The sequence below is a fragment of the Cebus imitator genome, unplaced genomic scaffold, assembly GCF_001604975.1.
Source record: "Cebus imitator isolate Cc_AM_T3 unplaced genomic scaffold, Cebus_imitator-1.0 Scaffold75, whole genome shotgun sequence".
NCBI classification, from domain to species: domain Eukaryota; kingdom Metazoa; phylum Chordata; class Mammalia; order Primates; family Cebidae; genus Cebus; species Cebus imitator.
The window spans coordinates 5341405-5358954 of NW_016107390.1; the positions used below are offsets into that span (position 1 = coordinate 5341405).

Below are 17550 nucleotides of genomic sequence, written 5' to 3' on the forward strand. Positions count from 1 at the left end.
ATCCTGCCTCAGCCTCCTGAGTAGCTGGGAATACAGGCACGCGCCACCACGCCCAGCTAATTGTTGTATTTTTAGTAGAGACGGGGTTTCACCATGTTAGCCAGGATAGTCTCGATCTCCTGGCCTCGTGATCCACCTACCTCGGCCTCCCAAAGTGCTGGGATTACAGGCGTGAGCCACTGCGCCCGGCTCATACGTCCTCTCTTATTTCATCCCCATTTTATAGAGGAGAAAACCAAGGCACAGGTTTGAAAGGTGTGTACAGGGACACTTAGCCACTAAGTGGCAGAAGCAAGATTCAAACCAGGGAGTCTGATGTCCGGGCCCTCGAGTCTACACCAGGAACTAACTAGAGATGCCTCCGTCGGAGCCTTTCTCTCACCTCCCTCCCTCCTACTGCACTCTCCCTTCCCATCCCGTTAAGTTTATTGGCAGAATCAGGGGCTGAGAAAGGAAGAAACCAGAGGAAATATCAGAGCGTGTCAGGTGCCTGCATGTCCAGCAAGGTGAGCACATGCCACTCTGTACCACCAAGAAGCAGGAAACCCAGGCGGGCCAAGGAATTCCCAGCAGGCGGCATCTCCACATGTTAAGCTGGACCACCCAAACCCTCTCCCTGTGTCCCCATTTTCTGCTCCATCGTCTGCCTTCCCAGTTCCTGGAGTTCACTCTGCTGTCCCACTCAGCTCCGTGATTCTTGCTGACACCTGGAATTGCCTATCCACCTTGTCCTGGTCTCATATATAGTTTAACTGTTACCCATTCCTTCTTCAGAAAAAAGTTCAATGCCACTGTCTTTGTCCTGCAGTGGGGTTTGGCAGGAGCATTGAGATCTGATGGCCACTGATGGAGTTCACAAGATGTGGGCTCCCTAAGCCTGAAGCAGTGCTAAGGAGAACTTAGAAGCTTTAGAGGCACTGAATACAAGGTTGGCTGGAATAAACGTTAAAAAGAAACCCTCTCTCCTTCCCGTCCTCTGAGTTCCGTGATAACTTGAGAAATAAAGAAATGAATTCCTGTCTCATTTGGAATGGAAGACACCTTGTAATTTTATTCTGGAAGAAGAAGAAATATTGAAACTCTTGGTCCTCAAAGGAAGGAACAAATGAGTTAACATTTGGGAGTTTTGTTTAAGTCATGTTAGCTAGTCCTGTCTTGCTGCCTAATGTTTCCTTTTGTTATGAATTTGGCTTGGAATGGAAGTCTTTAAAGTTAAATTTAACCACACCTCCCACATAGAAAGGATTGTTCTTCTACAATGCTGGCTCCTTTTCCACCCCAGGACATTTATTCTGATTTTGTTGGAGGCCACGACTGATTTCCTACTGTCAGTTATTCAGAGACAGAGAGTGTGGGAGGAGACAGAGATGGACACACAAGACAGAGGGGAGTGTTTGCAAACATTGATTCATTTTCTTATTCAGTCTTATTTTTCATGTTTATTGGACCCAAAATCATGGCCAGTTCTGTGCTACTTGCTGGAGATAATGAACAAAGCCAAGCCTCTGATGGACCACTTAGGATCGATCCTTCCCTCCCTCCCTCCCATCCTCCCTCTCTCTCTTTCTCCCTCTGTGCCTGCCACCTCCACTACCCCCAACTCTCTTTCTCTTCCTTTAATCTTTCTTAAAGAAGAATATTGAATAGGGGCCTCATTAGCAATCAGTCTTTTCTGATAGTGACTTATTTCAAGCATTCCCACTTGTAAGGGTAACATCTCTATAGGGTGTTAGAGTCATTCAGATTATTGTGTGATTTTGAGCAGGAGGCAAGGAGAGTCCTAAATTTGAGCTTAAAACCTTGGGTCTCAGCTTACTTGGTATCTGTGGGGAACAGGCAGGCCATTCCCTTCCCCTGAGATTCAGTCCCATGTACCCATCACAAATACCTAACCAAAGAATGAGCTAATTTTCTTTCAGTGACCAAGCTGGAATTAACATGAATAAACTTTTTATTTCTTTTGTTTTGTTTTATTTATTTTTAATTTTACTTCAAGTTCTGGGGTACATGTGCAGATCTTGCAGGATTGTTACATAGGTACACACATGTCATGGTGGTTTGCTGCCACCATCCCCTGTCACCTACATTGGGTGTGTCTCCTAATGTTAGCCCTCCCCAATCCCCCCACCCCCTGCTATCCTTCTCCTAGCCCTCCACCCCCCCCAACAGACCCCAGTGTGTAATGTTCCCCTCCCTGTGTCCATGTGTTCTCATTGTTTAACACCCACTTATGAGTGAAAACATGCAGTGTTTGGTTTTCTGTTTTTATGTCAGTTTGCTGAGAATGATGGTTTCCAGCTTCATCCATGTCCCTGCAACAGGCATGAACTCATCCTTTTTATGGCTGTATAGTATTCCATGTGCCACATTTTCTTTATCCAGTCTATCATTGATGGGCATTTGGGTTGGTTCCAAGTCTTTGCTATTGTGAACAGTGCCACAATGAGCATACGTGTGCATGTGTCTTTATAATAGAATGATTTATAATCATTTGGGTTTATACCCAGTAATGGAATTGCTGGGTCAAATGGAATTTCTATTTCTAGATCCTTGAGTAATTGCTACACTGTCCTCCACAATGGCTGAACTAATTTACACTCCCACCAACAGTGTAAAAGTGTTCTGGCTAGAACTTCCAATACTATATTGAATAGGAATGGTGAGAGAGGGCATCCTTGTCTAGTGCCAGTTTTCAAAGGGAATGCTTCCAGTTTTTGGCCATTCAGTATGATATTGGCTGTGGGTTTGTCATAAATAGCTTTTATTATTTTGAGATACGTTCCATCAATACCTAGTTTATTAAGAGTTTTTAGCATAAAGCGCTGTTGAATTTTGTCAAGGCCTTCTCTGCATCTATTGAGATAATCATGTGGTTTTGTCTTTGGTTCTGTTTATGTGATGGATCACATTTATAGACTTGCGTATGTTGAACCAGCCTTGCATCCCCAGGATGAAGCCTACTTGATCGTGATGGATAAGCTTTTTGATGTGCTGTTGCATTCAGTTTGCCAATATTTTATTGAAGATTTTGCATCGATGAGCCGGAGTCTCCCTCTGTCACCCAGGCTGGAGTGCAGTGGCACAATCTCGGCTCACTGCAACCTCCACCTCCTGGGTTCAAGCAATTCTTCTGCCTCAGCCTCCCCAGTAGCTGGGGATGCAGGTGTGTGCCACCACACCTGGCTAATTTTTTTATTTTTAGTAGAGACAGGGTTTTGCCATGTCCCAGCCTGGTCTCAAACTCCTGACCTCAGGTGATCCTGTCTAGGCTTCTCAAAGAGCTGGGATTATAGGCGTGAGCCACTGCTCCCAGCCAAGCCTTTTATTTCTTAGTTTATTTTATTTTAGATGGAGTCTCGCTCTGTCACACAGGCTGGAGTGCAGTGGTATGATCTCAGCTCACTGCAGCCTCTGCCTCCTGGGTTCAAGTGATCCTTCTGCCTCGGCTTCCTGGATAGCTGGAATTACAGGCACCCACCACCATACTGGGCTCATTTTTGTATTTCCAGTACAGATGGGGTTTCATCATGTTGGCCAGGCTGGTCTTGAACTCCTGACCTCAAACGATCTGCCTCCCTGAGCCTCCCAAAGTGCTAGGATAACAGGTGTGAGCCACTGTACCCAGCCTAAGAATAAGCCTTTTAAAGTACTAAGACTTGATGATTTTTTTCCTTCAATTATATATACTCAAATAGAAAAAAAAATAATGAGAATATATATATTATATTCTAGATTAATATTTTCCTAAATAAGATATATATATCTCCCCAAATTACATAAATATATAATCTTCCCCATTTGTGAATACTATTTAAAAATTTGACCATTTTCTGGAATAATTTGTACTTTTGATGAGAAAGCAAAATATTTTTATCTTCATTATTTGCTGGACATACCAATTATTTTTTCCTCAGACTATTTTCCGGTTTTCACTGTTACGATTAAAATATCTGGTGTAATTCAAATTAACTAATCTTTGCATGTTATTTTTATTTGTTCATTTCCTCTCTGAAAGTGTTTAAAATCTCTGTTCATTTCCAATGTTCTGAAATTTTAGTATGATATGTGTGTGGGCCTTTTTAAATTTTTTGCCAGGGATAGTTGGGCTTTAAAGTTTTTAAACTTAGATCTTTCAGTCCTTGGGAATTTTACTTTATTATTTGTAATTTCTTCTTCTGTGATTTTGATTCTCTCTAGAACTACCACAATTAGATTTTGAATATCTTAGTCAAGCCCTCTCATTATTTTGCTTACATTTGTCATCTTTTTTTTCTTATTTTTAAAGAGATCGCTTTTATTCCCTCTGAGCCTTTGAGATATTAGTGCCCCTGGATATATCTTTCTTGCATCAGCTTTTAGTCATTTCAGTTTCTTTATTTTCACTCTGTTTATAAGTAAATTACTCCTTTTAAACATGCAGGGTATTATTTCAGCATTCAGTTCTGCCAATTCTTGTATTAGATTTCCTCTACTGAATTATTGTTTTGGATTTTTAAAAACTTCTAAGTGCATTGCCTTATCTTTAGATTATTGTCTTGAAACATCTTTGCAAATGTCCTAAAGAATTCTTGTGTCTTCCATTTTACCTAACTCAATAGTAGCCATATCTTTTCTTTAGCTGGTAAGCCTCCTCTAAGCTGTCGATGTATTAGATGAGGTGTCATGCAACAATATAAGTAGGTTTATCATCTCCGAGTCATGGCAGATTGGGCTGTGGAATCTTCTGGCACTATTGGACAGCAAATGGTAAGGTAAAGAGAATAAGGTTGGCTTTTCCAAGAAAGCAAAACTCCTCCAAAGCTACTGAATCCCTGTCCTCCCGGCCCTGCAACTGTGCTGGGCTCTAAGAGGCTGCCTTCTTTCAGTGAGCACGGGCACCAACACAGATGCCCCCGGAGTACTCTTCATTCCCGACTGTCCTCCTCCATGGCCATATAGATAGCCAGGTGACTCCAACAGGGAGGAGGAAGAGGGAGGAAGCCGTAGCGTGTGCCCAAGCGGCTACCAATGACTTTACCTTATTATTTTTTGATATAACTGAGCCGCTGTAGATAATGTTCCTGCTGACTCATTTTAGGTGTAGAATTACTAAATTGTGTGCATAATTTAGGCAATATTACTTAAGTAAATTTCATTTTTAAGTAGGTTTATTAAAGTACAGTCTTTATTTTTAAGCTTAATTGTTTCTGGAAGCAAACATTCCTATAGATAGCTTAACTGTTGGACTAGAAGTTTACAAACGTAGTCAAAGCACAGTATTTCCCAAGAAGCAGAATATCCTAATCATAAGACAAAAACATGAGAGGGAAGACACGACTCCTAGAAACTACCCCTACGGGTTCAAAGTTCTAGACTAAAAACCAAGAATCAAAGGCAACCTGTGAGAAATTCTACAACATAGTTTTGACAGTATTTGAATAGGTATGTTAAAATTAAAAGTGCATTGTGCTCTTAAGATTCTTTTTATTTTTATAACTGGAAGACCTAATTGATTATCTTAAAAGTTTCCTGACTCTCGCTTACTGAATTATTTGAAAACGACATGTCATGACAGACAATTTTCACCCTTTCGTGTTTCCCCTTTAGCCTTCTAGCCAATGAATTCTAAAATGTTGGTAATTAAATTGATTGAACTGTACTGGTTAATAAAAATTAAAGCCCCCAAGAATGGGCAAACTATAATTTTTTCATTGTTCACACAAATTAATATATTCAGAAGAAGAGATTGATGGATCAGATAAATTTCTGCTGCAAACCTTGCTTTCAGGGAACAGGTGAAAACCTTTCCAGAAATCTATAATTATTCATAGTGCTATGTTTCCCTTTGATATATGCTTGAGGCTCATTAGCATTCTTTTCAAAAGCGAGTGATTAATTTCTATAATGCTATTAGGAATGCATACATATGGGATAAATTATAGTTTAGATATAAGATAAGGTTAAATACTGAATTTAAGTAGTGGTTGCATTACAGGAAAGTGGTAGAGATACGGGATTAAGCATAAACACACAGCTTTAATGCAGGGCTTCTCACCCTTGAAGCTGTCAGCATTTTGAGCTGAAATATTTGCTGTTTGGGAGCCTGTCCTGCGCATTGTAGGATGTTTTGCAACATCTCTGGCCCCTACTCACTAAATCCTAATAGCAGCCCCTGACATTTGCGACAAACAAAAATGTCTCCAGATATTGCTTCATGTCCCCTGGGGATGGGGCAGTGGGTGGGTTGGGGAACTGAATGAACCCTAATTGAGAAACACAGCTTTAATAGTACATTTTGGTAAGGTTCTAGTTTTTAGTAAGGTGGAAGGTTCACAAGTATCCATTTTATTATGTCTCATAATCTACTTATACGTTACATACATTCTTTTGCAGGTCTGTGTGTTATGTCATCAAACACATTAACGCTGCTGATAGTATGCTTCTAAAACGAGGCTTCCTGGAAATGAACTTGGAGATAATTTCTGTTTAATTTTCATCATGGGGATCCATGGGAAAGGTGGAACTTTATTTTCTACGTTTTAACCACAGTGTACTAGTGTGTTTTCTTTTGTGTCATGATGATGAGTATTTTGACAGGATGTTTATTTTAAATCTTCAGCATTTGAATCACTTACTCATGCAACTTGTGCCACAAGCTCTTTGCTAAAAATTGCTTGAGTTTTTAGGCCACAACTAAACAGTTCTAGTCTAATATTAAAAGCACACATATAAAGGTTGAGGGACTTCAAAAATTATGTGCAAAATAAAGTACAGTATTATCTGGTTAATACCATAAGAATAGCTTAGGAAAGAAAGAAAGTCCATCTGAAACCAGCTTAAGTGACAATTAATTTATGCTAAAGATTTAGAGGAACTCACAGAAAGTCATGGAACTGGTTTGAGGGAGTGGGGGTGGTCTCCCCCCCATTTTCTCATTCATCATTTCTCTCTCTTGCAAGGACAGTGTCTTTTTCAAACTCTGGCTTGTTCTCTCCTGGTACTCTGCTCCCCTTCCTTTCCTCCTTCCCTTCCCCTTCCTCTTCCTCTGTCTTCCTCCCTCCCCCCCTCTCTCCCTCTCTTTCTCCGCCTCCCTCCCTCCCTTCCTCCCTCCCTCCCTCCCTCCTTCTCCCCTTCTCTGAAGCTTGGCTTCTCTTATCTTTCTTTTGTGTAGACTTGGACAGTCATGTCAACCTCTGTATGTGTATGACTCCCCAACACAGCTTCTTTTAAGTAACTTACTTTGTGGCTCAATTTTGAATTCCCAAAAGAAGAAATTTGGTTGGCTCAGCTTAGATCAGTGTCTACATTTGGTCCGATCAGCTGTGACCAAATAGAGACTAAATGTTTTCACATGGGACCGACGCTTTCCCATTCTGTGTCCTGTGGGTGCGTCAGGTACTATTAAAAGAAGGTGTTGGCAGGGGAAAAAATGATGCACATATAAACTACACATGACATCAACTCACAAATGCCCTGTGAAGATTTTGTTTCCCCTTCATGAGAGAGACAAAAAGAGAATTGCTAGATATATGAAGACAGATCTAGATTACATCAATTCAAGCGTAGGTAGAATTGAACTTTCCTTATCTTCACTGGAATTAAATTGTTCAACTAGCTGTCTCCTTCAGGTTGCTCATTTCCTCCCATCTTCCTTATGTGTAAGTGTAACGTGCAAATGTGAACACGCCAGTGTTAAACCTCTTCAGAATCTAAGATTCCATTTTGATAACACTAGTTCTGAAACTAGCTTTAAGCTAGAAACTAGTGTTTAACCTAGAGATACCAACAAGCTTCTGGAGAAGATTTGGAATGGAAGTGATAATAAGTAATTCTTCAGCAATTTTAGATGGGAATGAGTATCCTGGGGTGATGAATTAGCCACTCCTGCTCAGCAAGCATCTGATAGTATCTGTGAGTTGTTTCTGATCAAAATATGAGTCCAGGAATTTTTAAGTTGATCATAAAGGAGTAGAATCACAAACACAGTCACATCCTAAAAAGCATGTGACAAACATACATCAAAGGATGGTCCCTACAGATCTGTACTGTAGAAAATTGGCAGTGGCGTTTAGCCCTACCCATGTGATATCTCCTCACATAAAGAACAGTGAAGAGAGCCGGGTTCGATGGCTCACACCTGTAATTCCAGCACTTTGAGAGGCTGAGGCAGGCGGATTGCCTAAGCTCAGGAGTTCAAGACCAGCCTGGGCAACACGGTGAAACTTCATTTCTACTAAAATACAAAAAATTAGCAGGATGTGGTGGCATGTACCTCCCAGTTACTCAGGAGGCTAAGGCAGGAGAATTGCTTGAACCTGGGAGACAGAGGTTGCAGTGAGATCGCTCCACTGCACTCCAGCCTGGATGACAGAATGAAACTCTGTCTCTAAAGAAAGAACAGTGGAGAGGCCGAGTGTGGTGGTGTGGTGGCTTATGCCTATAGTCCCAGCTGCTTATGAGGCTATGGCTGGAGGATCACTTGAGCCTGGGCAACATAATGAGACCCATCTCTTAAAAAAATTAAAACAGTGAGGGACTCTGAAATCTGATTATAAGGCAAACATTAGTGTACTGAAAAAGACTAACCTACAGATGAACTAGTTACTAACTCTACCACATGGGATTTGGAACAGATCTATGATAAGCAATTAAGTTTAATGCTAGAAAGTCTTGCTAGAGGAAGGCTCTCAAGAATATATCCATTTTAAGATGTGCGTACATACAGTCAACTTGATTCTTCAAAGTAGCAACATTAATTCCCAATTCATCATGGCATTATACTGTTTTATTTTAAAAACTTTTTATTTAATAACTTTTTAGTTAACATTTTCATTTTCTCTATTAAATTTTCACACAGAATTATTTGCATTGAAATGTACAAAACAAAGTATAATATTTTGGTTACTACTATAAGAAAAATTCAGTAAAGAAACAGAACCCCTCCAAAACTAGGAACATTATCTATTAAGTTTCAATGAAGCATCTCTGTTAAAGCTCAAAGGAGTTGTAATGGGTAGTTTGAAGTTTCCTGACTTTTAACATTTGACTTCCCAAAAAGCGTGTAAAACCTAGAGATTAGCCATATCACTCTATCTTGATTAGTATGACCAACTGGGACCTGACTTTTCACACCATCAGTTAGCATTTTTGTAGTTTAACATTTCTAGTTCTGAACCTTAGCCTTGTTGTTTAAGATTTAGTTAGGACTGCCTGGCTAGCAGAAGAGTATTTTATAAAGCAATAATAGAAACAAGTATATACTCTTGAGTTACCACTTTTGGTTTTGGCATCAAAAAACATTATTTTTGAGTCACCAATAATGCCTGTTCATTATAAGTTAAACAACTAGAGTGCTGGGCTGAAAACAGGAGGATCTGTGGAGATCTGGACTCATCACCAGCAGCTGTGCCCAGCCATGAGGCAGTGGTCCTGACATGTCACCTGGTGATGTATGCGTCTCTCGGTTGACATCCTGAGGTCTCTGGGCAATGAGTCACGGGGCTGCACACAGAGAAACTGACAATATTTTTTTTCCTGTTAGAAAAGAAATCTATAAAAGCAAAAATTGGTTAATCATACTTAATATACTTTCAAAGCTGTCTTCAAAATACGTTTAATTAAATCAAGCCAGACTTAAAGATATTTTCTGATCCTAGAAGTCTATAATATTTAAAGGGAAAACTTCATGTAAATGTAGCACCATGTTCTGGCAAGGCTACAGAATGATTTAGACTAACAGCTATTGCTGGTGGGAATGCAAACTGGTGCCGACGCTTCGGGTAAACAGGTTGGCAGTTTCTTATAAAGTTAAACATATATTTACCATATGACTAAGCAGTCTCACTCCTAGGTATTTACCCAAGTGAGATGAAAGCTACATTCTCACAGAAACTGTATGTATGAGTGTTTGCGGCAGCTTTGTTTGTCTCACCAGCAAGCAGAAACTACCCAAATGTTTCTCGACTGGAGAATGGATAAACAAACTGTGGTGCATTCCACACAATGAAATATCCCCCGACAGCAAAGAGAAACAAACCACTGTTCCACGTGAATGGGTCTCACATGCGTTATGCTAAGTGAGAGGCAGGATTCAAAGGGCTACATACTCCATGACTCGATTTGTATGACCTTCTTACAAAAGCAAAACTATAGGCACAAAAAAACAGATGAGTAGTTGCCAAGGACTGGGGTTTGAAGAGGAAGTCACTGCAAAAGAAGCCTGGGGGTGATGACACTGTCCTGGATTCCGATGGTCGTGGTGGTCACACAACTGTCTTTCCAAACTCTAAGAACTCTATGCCCGAAAGAGTGAATTTTACTATGAGCAAAGTGTACCTTAATATAAATGGAAAATAATTTTCTTAAAACCTGTGGTTTTCTAATGATATTGGATTTAGAAACTGTCACTCACCTAAATATTAGTTTTGAACGTATAAACTATTTAGTAACGCAAAGCCTTTGTTAGCTCTGAATAATCCCACCTAGAATTTTAGAAAAGACTTCCTGTGAGCTGGTGATTCCCGTGGAGAAAATAAAACCAGTAATAGGACAAAAAGGGGCTGGTTTTCAGCATTCTTTTGCATGTGGATACTAAGCTTGAGTAATCTCTGTGAATACTGATGAGCTGCTCTCATAAATTACTCCATATTTCTTACACACAGCTCTCGCTGTCATTTTAACATAGTAACTCTTTAATATGTAGGATCCCTGTCTTCTGGGTCATAAAAATAAGTGTTCCTGTTAGTGCTTACAAAATTGTGTCATTCTATACATTTTTTAAGAGTATGTGGCACGTTGTGGAAAAAAAAAAAAAAAAAGGCCTAAAATTATTTGAGAAGTAGAAACTAAAGTCATCTCTCCTATAAAAATTAGTCAGATTTTTATGTCAATGGAAATAATTTGATTTATTATTATATATTGTCTGCATTTGCATAAATGTAATGCATGAAAAACAGAAAAATTGCTCTGCCCTTTTATCTAAATCTTCAGGCCTGTACTGCATGTGACTGCCTTTGCTAATCGCAATTCTAACACAACACTATAAAATTAACTCAAATTTAGGTGATGCACGTAAATGCAGTAAGTGGTATATTATATGCTTTTTAATCATTAAATTTGTTTTGTAGTCAACATTGTATTTTAACCATCACTTCCTAATACATATTACAAAAAGACCCAACAGGATGAAGATAATTTCTATAACCAATGAACAAACATATTCTAAAAGTGATGTAAATATAAATTCTCTTAAGTAAAATATTGAATAAACTGAGGGAGACATAACTATATATATATATATCTCCAGATATTAATAAAGATAAAAACATATCTTCAGAGATAGATGGAGCATAATATTTAGATAGAAAAACAAATAGATGATTTGTAATGGAGAAGTGATAGTCCATGAACCATATGCAAAAAAAAAAAAATGTGTTTTCAGATGTATCATCAAATATTTTCAGTGGGTTTTCTTTCCCCACATGCATGAATTTATTGTGTACTAAAATAGGAAAAATGAGGTGACCTTCACTAGACACCAAATCTGCCAGCCTTGATCTTGGACTTCACAGCCTCCAGAACTCTGAGGAATACATTTCTGTTGTGTGTGATGTTTAGTAATAGCAGCCCAAATGGACTAATACAGTATTTTATGCTATATGAGGCTGTTGTAACATAGCTAACTTGGCACTGGGCACACAGGTATTCAATAAATGGGAATTACTAGCATTACATATAGCTTGAGCTCTCCACACAGCTCTGTGGGCTTTTGACAGGGATCCCTGGCCCTGGGCTGACTGTGAGGCAATTTCCTGTCTTTCCTGCTCTCGGCCTTCACTTGGGCTTCGTTGATACAGCAGCAAGGACTCTGCCTTCCAATCTCTCAGCTCCTCGTTGCCTCTCCTGTCTGAGCAGCAGAACTGGAGCAGATCCTGATTACGTTAAAGATGGCACGGCTGTGCTCCAAATGTTTGTATCTCCCCAGATTTGCGTGTTGAAATCCTAACCCCCAGGGTGATGATGGTATTAGGAGGGAGGGATTTGGCAGGTGACTAGGTTATGAAAGCAGCAAAACCCTCATGAATGCGATTAGTGCCCTTAGAAGAAATCAGAGAGAGGCCGTCATATTTTTCACCACGTGAGGCCACAATGAGGAGGCACAATCTGTGAAACAGAAAGCTGACCTTCACTAGACACCGAATCTGCCAGTGCCTCGATCCTGGGCTTCACAGCCTCCAGCACTCCAAGGAATACATTTCTATCTGCTTGGTGATCACAGCCCAAAGGGTCTCAGGCAATATTTTCATATGCTTGAATTTGAATCAGTCACTTGAGGTCTTTTATCCCTGATTTTACATAGCGCAGCATCTGGTATATATTAGGTATTCAATCAAGGTTTGTGGAAGGAATGACACTATTCCTTTGTAAAAATAATTTTAGGCATCGGTAAATAGCTGCAGAGGCTTTGGCTGGAGAGATACACGTGACCCATCATCTCTGAGGTCAAACTCTTTAAGCTAAATTGCAAAATAACATGGTACTTTTAGGGCAGTGTAGATGGGGTGTGGGATGGAGAGGTACAAAAGGACAGTCCCCAGTGGACTCTTCAGATAGACTCAGTGCTGCCTGTGTGACAACAGGTGAGGACTCTGAGAACTAATAAACAGTCTGATGCAGGATGGCAACTGGTCATGCGGCCGAGTTTCAGACACAGTGTGCCCCACCAGGAGATGAGGGGTCACAGAGGGGTCAAGTAGTCACCAGGCAGAGTAAGAAAGCAGGTGAAGACTTGACAAGGTGCATGCTGAAGTGGAATCTGAGGCAAGCACCAAGGTCACCTTCATTCTCTTCCTCCCAGAGACAGGAGAGAATGCTTCGCTCAGTGCTGGCTGGTTTATTGCTGTCGAAAAGCATGGCCAGTGAAAGTAACCGGGGTCTCTGTTATGGGTTGAATTGTGTCCCCCAGAGAGATATATAAAAGATGTAATCCCCAGAACTGCGGAGTGTGACCTTACTTGGAAATGGGGATTTTACAGATGTAATTAGTTAATTACCGTAGTGGAGGTGGGTCCTTCATCCAACTTGAGCAGTGTCCTGATCAGAAAAGAAAGCAGGTGCAGGGAGAAGGTGCCATGGGACAAGGGAGGCAGAATGTGAGGGCTGCAGTTGCAAGTCAAGAACCCCCAGAGATGAATGGGCACCACCAGAGGAGGCAAGGAAGGTTGCTTCCCTACATGTCCCAGAGGAAGTTTGGCCCTGCTGATACCTTTGTTTTGGACTTCTAGCCTCCAAAACTGAGAATAGGTTTCTGCTGTTTTAAGTCATCCAGTCTAGGATACTTTGTTATGGCAGACTTAGGGAACTCATCCAGTCTCTAAGGACAAATGCTCTGTTTATCTAACGAGGAGCCCTGGCAGCTGTCTGTGGGGCCAACCACACCTCCATGCAGATTCGGGTGTCCCCATACCTGCCGTGGTATCTACCCATTTTGGACATTCAGATTCTGCCATACCCAACAGTTCCTCCTCTAGGATCTGCAGCTCTTTTTTAGATGCTACTATTCCAGGATGGCTGGAGGCAGAGAAAGATGTGCCCGTCACTTGTAAGATAAAGAAACTGCTCTACCCTCAGGGAAAATCTGCCTGGGTGCTGGCTTTCCCTGAGAGATTCTCTCCCAACCTTATGACATCTCTTTTCAGCCTCCTGCCACAAGGAAGCTAGATGCATCATTTACATTTTTCTAAGAGTTAAGCATTAAGTTCATACTGTAAATTGCTCTCCTTCCTTTCTGATACCTTGACATGCATCTCCACACAGTCTTCTGTGTGCCTCTGGTAATGAAGGCTCTCACAGTGAAGTGCGCCCTGGAATATATAGTCTTCATTCATAGTGAATATCTGAAGACAGAATAGCTTAGTTCACTAACTATGTGCATATAGGTCTGTTCTTTTAAAGAGGAGAGACCTTTAGCAGAAATTTATTTAAATGCCCTTGCATTAAATGGACTGTGTGTTCCTTTTGAGAAATTTGTGAATGCATTTTAAGCAGCAATACATAAAGGCTTGACACTGGATCCTAAAGCCTAAAATAATTGGTCACATTCAGCTCTTCAAATATATTTTTGGTGTTAACAATGCTCTGAGTGATTTAGTTGACCATTCAGGTTTGCACTTCAGTAAAGCTTGAAAAATCATTGCTTAAATTAAGAACTATCAGATACCTGTAATCTTAGCACTTTGGAAGGCTGAGGTGGGCAGATCACCTGAGCTCAGGAGCTCGAGACCAGCCTAGCCAACATGATAAAACCCCATCTCTACTAAAAGCACAAGAATTAGCTGAGTGGGGTGGCGTGTGCCTGTAATCACAGCTACTCAGGAGGCTGAGGCAGGAGAATCACTTGAACCTGGGAGGTGGAGGTTGCAGTGAGCTGAGGTCGTACTTTAGCCTGGGCGACAGAGCAAGACTCTGTCTCAAAATAAAGAACTATCAGATAAAGACCAAGAAGAGACCAAACCCAAATTAAATAATAAATGGAAGAAATGAAGAAGTAAAGGCAAGTGAAAGGGTTACAGGATGAATAATGCATAGAAAGCATAATAAGGCCAATGTGTTATTGAGGAGAGCTGTGATACTGAACAAGACTGATCCTGCAAACTGTATTAAAATTACTCGAAGAGAAAACTGCATATGGTGTACCTGTCTCACCATCCAGATGGTAAGTGATGGAGCCAGGATTTCAATACAGATCTGTCTGACTTGAGAAGCCATAGTCTTGTCACTATATACAAAACTTCCTCTGCCATAGGCATAGGAAAAGGCATTTCTTTTTTCTTTTTTTTTTTTTTTTTAATGTTCTTTGTTTTAGGGAACAAAATAGTACCTTGGGGACCTTCTTTCCACCAAACTCACGTAAATATTTAGCTTTCCTAAATGTCAATTGGGACAAATGGAGAACCATGAGTATTGCTGCTGGTGGGTGACTGACAGCCCTGGCAGGGCCTTGACGCAGAGGCTGACCAGGCTCTCCTTGAACTCCTAGGAGCCGAGGTGACGTACATGAACATGACCGCTTACAACAAAGGCCGGCTACAGTCCTCCTTCTGGATCGTGGACAAACAACATGTATATATCGGCAGTGCAGGTTTGGACTGGCAATCCCTGGGACAGGTAATCTTTCTGTGTTATATAAACTCAGAGTTCTGTCATCCTCAAAGCTACCACCTCCATAAAGCAAGCTACTGTAGATAAGGATCCTAAAACCTACAGCGTTTATTATTTTTAACTGTGTAGTTTTAAGAGGCTCACCTTCCTTTTGTGTGAAAGGATAAACCTTTCCTTGTCAGAATCATCTTACAAAAAAAAGTAAAAACCGCTATTGCTTCAATGCTTTTGTAATTCATAGGCTGCTCCAGTATTCCTGAGAGCAGGTTGCTATGTAATTTACATTGCCCAGACCTATATTTTCAGGATGATATTGCATAAGCTATTAGACAGAGGGAAACACACAAATTCAGTATGGAATAATGTCTTAGGATAGCATTCATTTGAGTTATTTCTTTAATAAATCTCAAGATGAAGATGTTATCATCTTTCTCTTAACAAATGATTAACTTCAAGTATCTTGAAAATACATTTTCACAGACTTAGGATTTTTATGCATGTATTTGTGTCAGAGGCAATCTGCAGAGGATTACAAAATCACCATCTTTCCTTTGATCATCCAGTGGCAGGAGGTTCCTGGTCACCGGATTCTTAGGAAGACTTGCTGACCTTCTCAGAACATCTTAAATCAACACTCTCTCCTCCTCTTCCTCTCCACACCTACACACAGATATTGTCTCCCCCCCGGCCCTCTATTTCTCCACAGCTCTCAAAATTTGGGATCACACTATTATACCTAATCATCCGTCTTAAATCAGTGTTTCTTTCTGTTGTGCTTAACTATGTGGAATTTTTCTTGGTCCACCTCAATGTGACATGAAGCATTGCTTAGCAGGACTCATGCATTAGAACAGATTTTAATTGAACAAAGTTGAGGCTAACAATTACATGAAGAATTATAATACATTTTCCAAGAGTTAAACTTATGTTATCAGCTTTATATTTTGTAAAGTTTTTTAGTGAAATCAATGACTATTGCTATCAATTATTACCTTATATCTATGGTAAGTAGAAGAAATAATAACAAGTTTCAAAAAATTGAGGCTTTCTCTGTGCTAGGCATTTTTCTAAGCATGTAAAGAGTATAATCGCATTTCATTTTCACAATAACTCTTTCTTGGAAATACTACTCTTATCATTTATCTTGCAAAGGAAGAAGCTGAGACACAGGTAAGTAACTTACTCAAGAGCACCTTTCAGGAAACAGCAAAGCCGGAACTCAAACCCAAGCCATGTAGCTCCAAACCCCTAGTTCTTATTTCACTAGCCTTTTAAAATAAATACATTTAGGAAAAAATCGTTATCTTTCATGATCTTGCTGGGATGCTAAGTTATAGATTTTCTCTCTTGCCCTTTTATTTAAGAAAATCTAACAGGAAAATTCATCAAGAAACTTTTCACTCGCTGGAATCTTTCCAGTTGCAAATCCATGATGATGTGGTGGTCATGGAATGCCAGCTACTCTTGCTCGATGTTTGAGCTCTGCAAACTCACTGATCTCTGGGTTGAACTTCAAAAACTATAAAGTCAGTGTGTGTTTTCTTTTGTAGACAAACATCAAAGATATTTCAGGCTTAGTTCCGGACCACTGCAATAAAGCAAGGCAGACCATGTTTTTGGTTTCCCAGTGCATATAGAAGTGACCTTTACACTATAGTATCGTCTGCTAAGTGTGCAATAGCACTATGTAAAAAAATGTGCATACTTTAATTTGAGAATACTTTATTGCTAGAAAATAGCAGTCATCTGAGCCTTCAGATGTAGATGTAAGATTTTTGCTGGTGGAGGGATTTGCCTCGATGTTGGTGGCTGCCTGCTGACTGACCAGGGTGGCGACTGCTAAAGGCTAGGGTGGCTATGGCAATCTCTTAAAATGAGACAACAATGGAGTTGGCCGCATCAACTGACCTCCTTTCATGAAAGATTTCTCTGTAGTATTGTTGCTGTTTGAAAGCGTTTTACCCACAGTAAAACTTCTTTCAAAATTGGAGTCAATCCTTTCAAACCCTTCCACTGCTTTATCAACTAAGTTTATATAATATTCTAAATCCTTTTTGTTTCAACAATGTTCACAGCATATTCACCAGGAATAGATTTCATCTCAAGTAACCACTTTCTTTGCTCATTCATCAGAAGCAACTCCTCATACATTCAAGTTTTATCCTGAGATTGCAGCAATTCAGCCACATCTTTAGGCTCCACTTCTAATTCTAGTTCTCTTGTTCTTTCCATCACATCTGCAGTGCCTTCCTGAACTGAAGTCTTAAACCCTTCAGAGTCATCCATGAGGGTTAGAATCTACTCCTTCCAAACTCCTGTTATTCCAAACTCCCATTAATGTTAATATATTGACCTTCTCCCATGAAGTGTGTGTGTGTGTCTGTGTGTGTGTCTGTCTGTGTGTGTGTGTGT

At 40.2% G+C, this 17550-nt stretch overlaps 1 protein-coding gene across 4 annotated transcripts in view; it reads left to right on the forward strand.

Annotated features, from left to right (window-relative positions):
• The window catches only part of PLD5 (phospholipase D family member 5), a 383066-nt gene that overhangs the window by 264788 nt on the left and 100728 nt on the right, over positions 1-17550 (forward strand). For all 4 annotated transcript variants that reach the window (XM_017532108.2, XM_017532109.2, XM_017532110.2 and 1 more), the window contains one exon: positions 15017-15144. In XM_017532108.2, coding sequence (XP_017387597.1) covers positions 15017-15144 — 128 coding nt within the window. The remainder of the gene's footprint in view (positions 1-15016; positions 15145-17550) is intronic.